The sequence below is a fragment of the Hemicordylus capensis genome, chromosome 2 (genome assembly GCF_027244095.1).
Source record: "Hemicordylus capensis ecotype Gifberg chromosome 2, rHemCap1.1.pri, whole genome shotgun sequence".
Taxonomy (NCBI): domain Eukaryota; kingdom Metazoa; phylum Chordata; class Lepidosauria; order Squamata; family Cordylidae; genus Hemicordylus; species Hemicordylus capensis.
The window spans coordinates 315268015-315282508 of record NC_069658.1 but is presented as its reverse complement, the minus strand read 5'-3'; the positions used below and the strand labels follow the sequence as shown (position 1 = coordinate 315282508).

Below are 14494 nucleotides of genomic sequence, written 5' to 3'. Positions count from 1 at the left end.
CACATCTCTAGGCTGAGCAAGTTGGAAAGAGTTGGACTAGTTGGTGCCTGCAGCAGATGAGCAGATTCTGCAATCAGTCTGGAGTCCAAGTTGGGGCAATTGCAAGTTTCTGCAAAGTGACAAACCTGGTCACAGCAGACATTTTGAGGGCTCCTCCCCTGTCTCCTGGAAGTTTAGAATGTAATAATGATTTTTTCCCCATTCAGAAAAGCTCTGCTAGCCTGTACAGAGTGGATGCAATGGCCCTAGAAAAGTATAATCGCTTTGCTTCTATCACTGTAGTCACAGAGATATAGACTCATCTAGCTTGTATGGTTGGATTTGTCCTGAGACTTCCTCCTTCTGTGCTATAGCTGTGAAAATAAAAGATGAAATATAAAAGTGGGCCCTGTTTTGGAAGATCTTGAATATGAAAGGCGGAGAGCTCTATTTATTACTTTAAGCTCGATAAGTGCTGCGTATTTTTAATCTACCCAATGTAGATGGCATGAGACTCTTTTTCCATAGGAATAATGATCAGAATATCCATGCCAGGAAATGGGGCCAGCATAGGGCTCTCTTGAGAGTGTTGTAAGCCAGAATGACACGCATGAGTGATATCTGAAACTTACAAAGAGTCTTGCAATCCAAAAGTGGAAACTGAAATAAAGTGACATGGGAGGGAGAGGAGCATCAATTGCTTGGCAAGATACCTTTCTGAACATGCCATACAGTAGGCAGATATTTCTGTTTGTCATCAATCACACTGCAAAAATAATCCATGTTATATTTCAATATTGACATTTATGAGCACTTGTGCAACCTTTGGGGAATAAACCAAACACTTTCATATCACTGTAGATTTCTCTATCCAAATCAAAACAGCAGTCTTTCATATAGCTGGATTAATAACAGGAAGCTTTTATAATTGCATCATCCATGGGTATTTTCTTCCATATATTGATTGTTTTTATTTAAAAAAGTAATTACAGGAAAGCAAGGAGACGGTTCTTTATCCACTAGTTGGGGGAATACAGCCAAAAATGATGCCATTGCTGGCTTGTGGTCGATAACTATCCAAGAACTTCAGAACAGAACCTTTCCTTCTCTTTCCCTCCCCCCCGCTTCTTATTTACACCTGGCCTACAGGTGTAGGCCAGTATATTTTTGTTGCTGCTGTCATAAAGTTATATAGTGACTACGCATACATAATTTCATTATTCATGTATTTTCATAATAATGATGAACCTGTGAGTGTGACTCATGAAATGTGGAACTCTACAAATGACTTCAGAGGGAGAAGGCATAGTTCGAGCTTGGCCTGGTTTTCAGGGGTGGGGGTCTGTGCTGGCTGGGTCACCACCATCGTGCTTAAGGCAGCTGTTTTTCTGTACTTGTCATTCTGTTCTGATCTAAGGACTCTTGGTGAATAGTATTCCATAATATTTTTCTATGGTTCTGTCACTTTTAAATGCCTCATAAAATAACTAAATTATATTAGTGAAAGGAACCTGCGTTTTAAGCCTCTATTGTTATATAGGTAGCCACCAAATCGGAAAATCTTGCTAACACACTTTTCTAATTGGATTTACAAGGCACAAGACCATGTAATAACATAGGTGCCAGCTATGCCCTTTAATCAAGGAAAGTAATATTATGTGGACCCAGTGATACCATCTGCCAAATACATGGCACCTATGGTAAACATTTGTAATTTAGTACTAGCTTGTTGTTCAGCAGTGCATATTTATGAGCCATTTTCAAGATGCTAAAGCTTTATCAATACACACAAGAGCATCACATTTTACAATTCAGTCCCCTATTGCATCAGTGATGGGATATAATTTAGATTCGATATAGGTTAGATTCTTGTGAGGACTCTTGTCCTAAGGCAGTATGACATGTGAACTCTGAACGTGGAGCTGTTGGATCTTGAGGCTAAACTTCCAAGAGGAGCTCCCTCTGTGATCCTGAGCTGTGTTTCATGTTGTGGTAAAAGTCAAAAACACTAAGAGGAAAGGAGCAGTTCAGCTGCATAACAAGATTTCTGCATTTCCAGGTAGATGTCTAAAACAAACATTCAGAGCTGTGAACATCAGCCCAGGTAACAGAGGGGCTATATAGAAAATGGGTAGTTTCAAACACATAGCCAGGCACAACCAAGGTGTTGTGGGGAGAGAGAAGCGTAGAGGTATATTTATGAAATAAAGCAGGGCAGTTTATATGTACAGTTTCAGCCAATGAAGGCGGAATACTGGGCCCAGTGGGCAAGAAAGAGCTGGAAAGGTTCCAGTCATATTTGAAATTACAGTTGTTTAAAACTCAGAAAAAAGATGTATGGCTAGATGCCAATGTTCCTTGGCTCTGGAAAGGAACATAACCCAAGGAATGGAAATTCATTTCTCTGGGGATAAATCCGGAAGCATAATGGGGCAAAAGTAATACCAGAGATCTCCTGAGCATAACCATTTAAGCTTTTAAGGGATTACTACTTCAGCATAAGGAAAAAATAACTAATTCCATGTCTGACATTATTGCAGCTTTTGCCATCCCTCACTTTTTGTAGTATTTGAATATTTGAATATATTTAGCACATTGACCAAAGAACAGGGAGAATAGCTTGGCTCTAAAGACCTGTGCATGCAGAAGTTACCTCCTTTTGTATACAAGGGGGAGCAGTCCATCAATTTACATACACACCCTCACTACAGTTTCATGTGCTAGATTATGTGGGACCTTCTGGAGCGCCGTGGAGGGCTTTGGAATAGGATGTAGGCCATGTTTTGTGGTATTGTGCTTTGGGCTTGCTGAATTGCATATAACCTATTTCAGAATAATACTAGTATCTTGAGAAGCTTTGTTGCCTATGAATCTTGTTTGTCTATAACTAGAATCTGGCCTAAACTTGTTATGCACTCTTTGTTGTGCTTCCAACAAAATATATTAACAACATATTTGAGGATGATACCCAGGAAAGCGGAATACAGTCATAGTACTGAACATAGTCCAAGTTTATAAGCTGATTTCTATATACAGCATGTTATACAGAGACAGCTGCAAGAAATTGCTACACATCTGGTTAGGTTGTTAAATAGTTTCTTGGAATACAGAAAGGTAATTTTAAAATCTACCCAAGTTTCCAAGAGTAGAATTAAATTTGTACAATATATATTAAATAAAGTTAGACATTTTTGAAATGTATGTCTAAAACATTCAAGATTTTCAATCTGTGTTTGTTAGAAGTCACACAAGACCAAAGGGAACTCCCGCGACCCAATGGGTGGGAGTCCATTACCTTTTCTCTATAGGTGCTTGCACCCCTGATTCCTTGAGTTCTGTTTTACCCTTGTAATTTGTCAAATTTTTAAAATGCATGCCGTAAAATTTCTCCAAGGACACAAGCTATGTGAGGAGGGAGCTGTTTTACATGTGCTTCCTGTGATACTGAACAGCATACTAAACTTCCAAGTTTACAGGATTATTTTCTATATGCTCTTACTTTGAAGTGTTCTATTTCAGTAATGCATTAGTATTAACAGCTTCTGTGGGCATTAACTCTTATGCTCTCAATGTCCATATTTACTTGGACTGAAGGCCACTCTGAATTTAAGATGATCCCTTTAAAAGGTAGAAGTTAAATAGAGGTTATACCTGCATTTACTTGAAAGGAACAGGATTCTAATTTAAGACAACCTCCTGATTTCTAATCCCTATTCAGCTATGATACTAGCTGGGTGACTCTGGGCCAGTCACTTCTCTCTCAGCCTAATCTATTTCACAGGGTTGTTGTGATGAGAAACCTAAGGATGTAGTACACCGCTCTGGGCTCCTTGGAGGAAGAGTGGGATATAAAATGTAATAAATAAATAAATAAATAATATCAAAAACCTTTGAAACAACCTAGTATTGGAGTCAGGTAAATACAGTAGTACTAGAAGCACTGTAAGATATTCCCCTCAGGGGATGGAGCCACTCTGGGAAGAGCAGAAGGCTTGGGCTCCCTCCCTGGCTTCTCCACGATAGGGCTGAGAGAGATTCCTGCCTGCAACCTTGGAGAAGCCGTTGCCAGTCTGGGTAGACAATACTGAGCTAGATAGACCAGTGGTCTGACTCAGTATATGTCAGCTTCCTATATTCCTAATAGTTTCTTCTTTATTTGAGGAGCCACTTCTGGGTTCTCTTTGAAGTCCCCATTCAAGATCCACCTTAATAAAGTCTTGTCTAAGTCACCCTAGCCTCAGTTTACTTCTCCATGGTCCCCCTGTATCTAATCCAGGTTTTCCATTATCAGTCCCTGCCTTCCCTCTATCTACCCTGTCTCTACAAGGCCAGAGTGATTTCTATGTTTGGAGTAGCACACATGACTTGACTACACATGATTTCACTACTGCAATGCACTCGATGTGGGGCTGCCTTTGTATGTAGTCCCGAAACTACAGTTGGTCCAGAATGCCGCTGCCAGGTTAGACTCTGGGTCATCTCGGAGAGACCATATCACTCCTATCCTACGGGGACTGAAGCGGTGAGGTTTATGACTAGAGTGCAAGTGGATAAATACTCGACTTCAATCTGACGAGTATTACATAGAGAGTATTTGAAGATCTATGCTCAGGCTACACGTTTGGCAAAGAAGCAATTCTTTCCTCCCGTATCATGTCCACAAGTTCACGTCTGGTGGAGTTGTTCAGGGTCATGAAGGGGCTAATGTGCGCCCCTTCCCCTTGGTTTAGTACTTGGAACCAACAAGTACTCACTGTGACCTTTTTAATGAGTGTTTTTCTGGACAAAATCATTCATATTCCGGCTGACTTAGATTCAAACTCCTCAGTTGTTACAGAGTCTGATGCTGAGGTGTCCAGCAGCTCCTCTTATGTGATGACCCTGGATCAGTTTCAGTTTCGTGACCCCTGAGGATGTGGACAAGTTTCTCGGAATGATGTGTCTTACCATCTGCCCTCCTGATCCTTGCCCGACATGGCTTATAATTTCTGGCACAGAGGCTGTTGTAGAGGGCCTGATAGAAATCATAAATGCTTCTCTGAGGGGAGGGCAGGATGCCTCCTTGTCTTAAGGAGACAATTATTAGACCTCTTCTGAAGAAGCCTGCCTTGGATCCCTCAGAGTTATAGGCCTGTTTCCAGCCTTCCATGGCTGGGCAAGGCGATTGAGAAGGTGGTGGCCTCCTAGCTCCAGGCGGTATAGGAGGAAATTGATCATCTAGACCCATTTGCAACTGGCTTTTGGGCAGACTGTGGGCTGGAGACTGCCTTGGTCGGCCTGCTGGATGATCTTCAACTGGGAATTGACAGAGGGAGTGTGACTCTGTTGGTCCCTTTGGATCTCTCAGTGGCTTTTGATACTATTAACCATAGTATACTTCTGGAACGTCTGTGGGAGTGGAAGGCATTGTTTTGCAGTGGTTCTGCTCCTACCTCATGGGTAGATTCCAGATGGTGTCCCTTGGAGACAGTTATAATTGAAAATCTGAACTTTTGTATGGTTTCCCTTGGGGCTCCATATTGTCTCTGATGTTATTTAACATCAACATGAAACTGATGGGAGAGATCATCAGGAGATTTGGTGCAGAGTGTTATCAGTATGCTGATGACATCCAAATCTATTTCTACATGTCAACATCATTGGGAGAAGGCAAAACCTCCCTAAATGTCTGCCTGGAGGCAATAAGGGGCTGGATGAGGGATAATAAACTGAGGCTGAATCTTAATAAGATGGAGGTACTTATTGTGCAGGGTTGGAACTTGGGAGCTGATTTTTTTCTGCCGGTTCTGGATGTGGTCATGCTCCCCCGGAAGGAACAGGTATACAGTCTGGGGGGTGCTTCTGGATCATAACCTCTCCCTGTGTCCCAGGTTGAGGCGGTGGCCAGAGGTGGTTTTTATTGGCTTCGGCTGATACGCCAGCTGCATCCTTTTCATGAGATGAACCACCTCAAAACTGTGGTACATATGCTGGTAACCTCTAGGCTGGATTACTGCAGTGCAACCTATGTGGGGTTGCCTTTGTACGTAGTCTGGAAACTGCAGTCGGTCCACATTGCGGTGGCCACGTTGGTCTCTGGCTCATCTAGGAGAGACCATATTACCCCTGTGCTGAGTGAACTACACTGGCTGCCGATAGGTTTCCGGGCAAAATACAAGGTGCTGGTTATTACCTATACAGCCCTAAACAGCTTAGGCCCTTGGTATTGAAGATAACATCTTCTTTGCCATTAGCCCCACCGCCTGTTAACCACTCCTCTGGAGTGGTTCGTTTGTGGTTGCTGCCAACTCGATTGGTGGCTACTCAGGAACAGGCCTTCTCCGTTGCTGCCCCTGGACTTTGGAATGCGTTCCCTGTTGAGATAAGAGCCTCCCCATCTCTGGCAACTTTTTAAAAGGCACTGAAGACACATTTATTCACTCAGGCTTTTAATTAGATTTATAGTTTTAAAATTTTAATACTGGGTTTTAAATGTGTTTAATGTTTTAAATGATTTCAATTGATAATTGATTTGATGTTTTAAATTATTTTAATAGTTAACTGCCCAGAGACGCAAGTTTTGGGTGGTATCGAAATATTTTAAATAAAATAAATAAATCTTAAAAGATCCATACTAGTTACACTGGTGACAAGTTTCCGGGAAAATACAAGGTCTTGGTTATAACCTGTAAAGTCCTAAACAGCTTGGGCCCTGGGTATTTAAGAGAACATCTTCTTCATCATGAACCGCACCGCCCATTGAGAATCATTATGAGAGGTTCGTCTGCAGTTGCCATCGGCTCATCTGGTGGCTACTCAGGGATGGGCCTTCTCTGGTGCTGCCCCAAAACTTTGGAACGCATTCTCTGCTGAAATAAGAACTTATCTATCTATTATAACTTTTTTAAAAGGCAGTCAAGATACTTTCGTTCACCCAGGCTTTTAATTAGATGCTGTTTTAATAGTTTGATGGCTTTAAATTGTTTTAAAGTAGTTTTAAGTTTTAAATTGTTGTAATGTTTTAACCTTTTACTTGTTTTTATTGTTTTGTTGTAAACCGCCCAGAGACTTGCGTTCTGGGTAGTAATATGTTAAATAATAAACAAACAAATAATTTTGTTGTCCCTTCTCCACTTTTCCTCATTTGTTGAAGTGAGTGGCCCACAGAATTGGGACTTCTTATGGTGGTAGTACTTAGTCTACTTTTCTGCTTCTCCAGATTGCTGAGCAGAACACAGTGCCATTCTGTTTTTTAAACTACACTTACACATCCTTTTCCTTCAAGAAGCTCAGTACACATGGTTCCCAGGCACTCTCTCACCCAGGCAGTTTTGAAGGCCAGATCTGCTTAGCTTCAATATAGAACTGATGATACCAAACACTTTTAAGTCCATACCGATTTCTCCCTACCTCTTCTTTAGAAAATTCCTATAAAGAGTTTTGGTGGTAGTGTCTGATTGGTGTAGGTATAGATATAGATATAGATCAAAGCCTGTCACTTAACTTTATATTTTGATGCCTCTTCATTATCAAATGCCTTACTTGGAAGCCTAATTTGTGCTAGCTGGGTGTGCTTCAAAATGAACATCATGTGTTAGGTTTGACTCTGGATCCTGGACTCTTTGGGTAATTAGCTATACAGTACTGTCAGCTAAAAACTATTAACATTCCTCAGGCAGTGTGCCTGAAGTTCATAGGAGGAGTGTAAGTTAAAGATCTGTTTTCCTGCAGATTTTTAAAATGAATGGAGCAACATTCCTCTCAGTTTCCTGGTTTTAGCAGCACAAGTAGTACAACCTAGCTGAGCAACTAAAGGTAAAAGTATGCCGTCGAGTTGGTGTCGACTCCTGGCGACCACAGAGCCCTGTAGTTTTCTTTTGGTAGAATACAGGAGGGGTTTCCCATTGTCATCTCCCATGCAGTATGAGATGATGCCTTTCAGCACCTTCCTATATCACTGCTGCCCAATATAGGTGTTTCCCATAGTCTGGGAAACACAGCAGTGGGGATTCGAACTGGCAACCTCTGGCTTGATAATCAAGTCATTTCCCCACTGTGCCATTAGGTGGCAGCTGAGCAACTAGCCATTCCAAAAGGAATGGGCAAGCAAAATAATGCAATTATTAAGAGCAATAAATACTGTTGTTTAGCTTTAAACGAATAAGCATGTAAATAGGACAGAATCGTAACTTACTGAAGGCTTTTTTAAACTGTACAGAGGGCCAAGGACATTGAATGTTCTTGTTTTGTTTTACTAAAGCATAATACCCAGTAATAAGTCACTCATTGGAGTTACTTCATTCAGAGATTAACCAAGATAAAGTTTGTACTATATACAGCTGCAGCCTGGGAAAATAAATTGCATTGGTTGCAAGAGGCACTGCAGGATTTCACAAATGAATGTAATTAAGTCGGCACTAGTAATTCATTTCTTCATATGTTTATTCCTAAAAAGTTGTATTGGAATATGTATTTCGCTAATATACTCATGACTCTCATTATTTTCTTTCAGCATAGGTAAAAAAGAATGAATTGCATAAGGTTAAATTACAAAGCTATAATTTACATATTTATTCCTCATATCTAACTTATTAACATCCACACTGTTTTGTTCTGTAGACACAGTTTGTGTGGACCTCATTCTAAAATAACCAAAAACAAATGACACAGAATCTTTTTGTTTTGTTGTTGCAGGTCCTTGACCAGTATGAAAGAGAGAGCTTTGATTTCCTAGCAAAGGTTTTTAATTCCTCACATTCCTTCTTAGAAGACCTCACAGGTCTGACTCTTTTGCATCAGGAGACCCAAGCAGCTGAGGTAAGGTGGTAGGTTTTGAAGACCTTTCTTGGCAAGACATGCACTTTCCTTCTCAATCTCTAAAGTGGGAAGGTTAGATGAACATTCTCTGCATTATGTTTAGTTGTAGATAATATTGTTTATCTTCCTGCAACTTAACAGTCCTGAGATAATACAATGGCTATAAAATTTAAAATGTATTGGATTATACTGAGTGGTGCTCCTATTTTGTATCTTTTTAAAAATTTTGTGCCATTTATGTGCATAGCACATTGTTATGCAGTTCCAGGGAGTAAGGCATTTGTAGTTGTCTTTTAATGGGACCACATCTGTGAGGGAAATTCTAGCTCCTTAATCTTTATAGGACAACTCAACAGCTTTATACTGGTATAATTTCTATTTCTGGTGCCAGGTATGAGATTAAATAGCCACTGGAGCTGTTCTTATACAATTAGGGCTTCCCTTTTATGGAGCTCTCTCCTTATTCAATCTGGAATTATTATGGGCAGGATCTAGACTAAGTTAATAATGAGTAAGTTGCCAGGGACGGATTAAGATCTTTGCCACCAGTAGGCAGCCAAAGATTTGCCGCCCCCAGAGCAGCGAGCAATACCGTCCTCCTAACTGAAGCCCACCTACCTCCCAAATGAAAGAGATTGCCCAATTTTGGGCCTTTTTGCACAGGTTTAAAAGAGTAGGAGCTCCCTGGACACACACCCTCCCTTCTCCAACCAATCCAGGAATAGAGCAGATTATCATGGGCTATTTCTGCCGCACAGTTTTCCCCAGAGACTGCTGACTTCCAATGAGAATCAATGTAAATAATTGCAAAGTGATGCACACTGGGGCAAAAAGTCTTAGCTACTTATGTAATAGCAGTAAATTTATTGCTGTCAATAGATTGGTTGATGTGGTAATTAGCTACTTATATATTCTGAGGTTTGTATTGGCTCTGACACAGGAAATGATCTTGGGATCATGGTGGGAAGCTTAACTTGTACGCCACGGCCATAAAAAAGAAAACCCAGTATTGGAATTATTAAGAAAGGGATGGAAAACAAAGTTGACAGTATAATAATGTTAACTGCTAACTGGGTTTAAGAGGCTAGTGGTGGCACATAGATTTTGCAGGAGGAAAGCAACTGTTCCTATTCATCCCAGCACAGTGTCCCTCCAGTGGCTGCCACCGGTATTGCTTCCTTTGGAGGTAGACAAACATTTTCTGATACTTTTTGCTATGTAAAGTCCTTTTTGAGTACTCTGGTTGGCTGGAAAATGGTACAAAAAGATTTAGAATAATATAGATCAATGGTGTGGTCACATTCAGAATAGTGTGTAATGGTTCTGGTTGTGTTAAAAAATGGTATAATTACATTGGAAAACTTGCAGAAAAGCATGTGTAAAACGATGGTGGGAAGGGTTGGAGCACAGTTCTCCTTATGAGGAAAGGCTACAGATGGTCATGGAAGAGGTTTATAAGATTAGTAATGGTCTAGAGAGGGTGGCTAGAAGAACCCCCCGCCCCCGCTTAGAACTGCAGTTCATCCAGTGAAAACTGACTGGCAGAATATACTGAACTGGCAGTATATTCATACACTATGTTCAACACGTGTACAATCCGAGTACAACGTACATGTGCACATATCTGTATACAAATTGTTGCATACAAATTCAGAAACATGTAGTGCATATACAATAGAGTGCATTCCCTGTACCCAACACATCTGAGAGGGCCTATATCCAGGTTCACCTGTTAAATCTATGCATGTATGGTCATTCACACAAATACATATGCATTTCTACAGATATCTGTACATGCATACCACATAATGTCTGAAAAGAGCTTCAGAGGAGACAAAAGGAAATGCTATTTCACACAATGCTTAATTAACATGGAATTCACTGTCACAGAATCAGTTGATGTCAAATATATCCCGAATGTTTTGGAGGAAAGGCAATTAACATACACACGTATGTCATTTTTCATAAGTTGCTGTATGAATGTTGCAGTTATCTAGTTATTGCCTTGCAATTTTATTCGGCATTGTGTGTCACATTGCTACTGACCAATGTAAACTTGACTGTTTTTGGAATGATTTTATAAAGCTGCTCTTCCTGTTGAATCTTGACATTTTTGTAACAGGAAATTGGTTTTGAGTTATGACCAAAGAACAGTTATTAGAGTGCAGTTTCCCTCCTCAAAATGTGGGTAACCACAGTTATGACTCAGGAACTGCTTGTCTGTTTAGACAAAGTTTGTTATATAAAAAGCACTACCTTCCCTGTGGAAAAAAGATATATCACTACTTCTAAAACAATTTATTTCCCTCAGTGAGTGAAAAATGCTGCTTAGCTGTGTCTGCGTTGTAAAGAATTCCAATTTATGAAAAGTAAAAGACTAGAATAGCATTCTTGATAAAGTTAGAATCAGTAAGATTCGGGCATGCTATTAACAGCAAGCAGCCCAGTAGCCTGCTTTATATGCCCTAACTCATTTTCAGTGTACCAATTCACATTGTATCCTCAACTTGGAAGTGGGGCAGAGCATTTACACACTTGATACTGAAATTCCTGCTCCTAACTCTGGTGCAGAGTTGTTCACTGCTACAATACTGCTTTGGAGTGCTTTGCTGAGGTTTTTCTGCTGCTGTGCTCCTCCTGAAGTTAATGATCTTCCTGTTTGGCTCCTGCATTTGGTAAATATATTTTATGGATTGATTGTTAAATTTATATACCGCCTTTCAAAACAATCCCAAGGTGGTTTACACAAAAATTAAAAACAAGACTATAAAATTTGACACAATTAAAATATTAAGCTAAAATACAAAACAAATCTGATTAAAAATATTTAAAATACAAGTGTAAAAACTGTACAAAATACAAAGAAGCAGCAGTAGAGACAATCATATAAAAGCCTGGGTCAAAAGCCAAGATTTAACACGCTTTCTAAAAACTGTGATGGAGACCGAGGAGTGAATAGCCACCGGGAGAGCATTCCAGAGTCTGGGGACAGCAACAGAGAAGGCCCTGTCCCGCGTGCACAACAACCGAGCCTCCTTCATTGTTGGCATCCAGAGCAGAGCCCCCTCAGATGACCTCGTCAAGCAGACAGCAACTGGATAACACCCTAGCTGCCACATTTTGCACTAGCTGCAGTTTCCGGATATTCTTCAAGGGCACCCCCACATAGAGCGTGTTACAGTAATCCAGCTGTGACATGACTAAGGCGTGGGTAACTGTGGCCAGATCTGCCTTCTCAAGAAAGGGACGCAGCTGGCACACTAGCCAAAGCCATGCAAAGGTACCCCTGGCCACCACCTCCACCTGAGCTTCCAAAAGCAGAGCCGGGTCCAGTAGTACCCCCAAGCTGCGTACTTGCTCCTTCAAGGGGAGTGCAACCTCATCCAGAACCGGTAAAATCTCCTCATCCCGATTGGCTCTCCTACTGACCAACATTACCTCCGTCTTGCTGGATTCAGTCTCAGTTTATTAGCCCACATCCAATGCTTCACAGCCTCCAGCCCCTGATTCAGGACATCCACTGGCTCCCTAGGATCAGGTGACAATGAGAGATAATGCTGAGTGTCATCTGCATATTGCTGACAACTCAGTCCAATTCCCTGGATGACCGTTCCCATCCTGTCCTCCCTTAATGAAGCATTAATAATCACCTCCAACCATCTACCTTTATCCTTCCTGGCAGCTTTTATTAGCCATAAAGGGCAAGGGTCAAGAGCACGCAATGTTGCCCGCACACTGCCCAGGATCTTGTCCACATCCTCAGGCTGCACCAACAGAAAAAAATCCAACACAATAGGACCAGATGGTACCAGAAGCACTTCTGTCAGAACTTCCAAAACGCTGGAGTCCAAATCAGTACAGATGCGAGCAACTTTATCTGCAAAGTGACACGCAAACTGATCACAATGGGCTGATAGATGATTCCTCCCTCATTACCTGGGGGATGTGTGCAGCAATGTCTTTGCTACACGAAACAGCTCCACAGGTCTGCACTGAGCAGATGCAATGGAGGCAGAGAAAAAGCATTTCTTTGCTGCCCCCATCGCCATGGAGTAGTCCCTAAAATGGGCTCTAGCCCATGTTCGGTCGGATTTGTCACGACTGTTCATCCAGTGTCGTTCCAGCTGTCACCAGAGTTGTTTCATCACCCTAAGCTCAGAGGAAAACCAAGGAGCCAAATGGGCTCTACCAAGCTGGTGAGGGCATTTAGGAGCAACTGTGTCAACAGCCTGGGCTGTCTCTCCATTCCAGAGATTCACCAGGGCCTCAACAGGGTCACCAGCTCTGGACACTGGAAACTCCCCGAGGGCCGTCTGGAAACCAAGCTTCCTGAGGCAGACCATTCTAATCGGTCTACCACCCCTGCAGAGGGCAGATGGAGCAGTCAAACTAAAGCCCACCAGATGATGATCTGTCCATGGCAAGGGAGTTATCCCAAACTCTCCCACCTCCAGATCATTTATTCCCCGGTTGGCAAAAACCAGATCCAGAGTATGTCCTGCCATGTGGGTAGGGCCTGATACCAGCTGAGACAGGCCCATGGTTGCCATGGAGGCCATGAAATCCTGAGCTGCACCTACTAGGGGGGCCTCAGCATGGACATTGAAATCCCCCAAGACAATAAGTTTGGGGGAACCCAAGGCCACCTCTGAGACCACCCTTGCCAGCTCAGGTAGGGAGACTGAAGTGCAGCGGGGGTGGTCGGTACACTGGCAGAATCCCCAGCCTATCTCGGAGGCCCACCCTCAAGGACAAACACTCGAAATTCTGAGATTGCCTGACTGGGCACCTCGAAATGGGAAAGATCTCTTGATAGATGACTGCAACGCCCCCTCCCTGACCCTCCGTGTGGGGCTGCTGCATGATCAGGAATCCTGGAGGACAGAGCTGAGAGAGATCATCCCCACCCAGCTTATCCAACCAGGTCTCTGTCACACATACCAGGTCAGCATGCTCAGCCACAATCAAATTGTGGATGAGAGATGTTTTAGCGTTAACCGACCTGGCATTCAACAGCAGCACTCTAATCCTTGAGAGAGTGTTCTCCGAGCTCCCTGGGGCCACAGGGTTGGGAAAAGAGCTGGATAAAGGAACAGGCCTCAATTGCCTGGACCGTTTTTCCCTGTAACGGCTTGCCCAACTCCCACCGCCATACCTATATGCCCGCTACCTGTGATATTGCTGCCCCCACAACATCCCCACTTTTCTGCTCTCCCAGACACATCTCCTCAGCCTGACCAACCACAGCTCCTCTGTTTAATAAAAACCAGGTCCAGGACTCATGCAGTCAAACACTCATGCTGGCTTCTTGATGGAAAAAACCAACGGAAGGTCTTCTGAGGCCCCAGGCAGCTCGCCCCACAGCTGAGAGCCACAAGGACAAGAACCCTTGGGCTCTTGCCCTTCAGCTCGGGCCAAGAGGTTCGCGCCCTTGGCCCAGCCTGCTCTTTGTAGCAGCAGCAGCAGCAGCCCCACAGATAACACACACCTGAAGCAAGGTGGGGCAGAGGCAAACACCGCCCAAGTTGTTCTCTCTTCCTTCCAAATAGGCAGTATTATACAGGCAAAGCAGTGCCTACATAGTTAAAGTGAAGTGCAAAAACTGCATTCTGCTGTTACAAGCACTGAACATTCTGTCACTCACAAAATCCAAACTATCTGTGTAATATACCTAAACTTGACAGAGTAATTAAGTGACAAACACCACCAGCTGCCTAAA

At 42.5% G+C, this 14494-nt stretch overlaps 1 protein-coding gene across 4 annotated transcripts in view; it reads left to right on the top strand.

Annotated features, from left to right (window-relative positions):
- Positions 1–14494, top strand: part of ATG7 (autophagy related 7) — a 145018-nt gene that overhangs the window by 69792 nt on the left and 60732 nt on the right. For 2 of the 4 annotated variants that reach the window (XM_053297916.1, XM_053297917.1), the window contains one exon: positions 8653–8775. The exons of the other annotated variants lie outside the window; for them this stretch is intronic. In XM_053297916.1, the coding sequence (XP_053153891.1) occupies positions 8653–8775 (123 nt within the window). The remainder of the gene's footprint in view (positions 1–8652; positions 8776–14494) is intronic. 4 annotated transcript variants of the gene reach the window in all.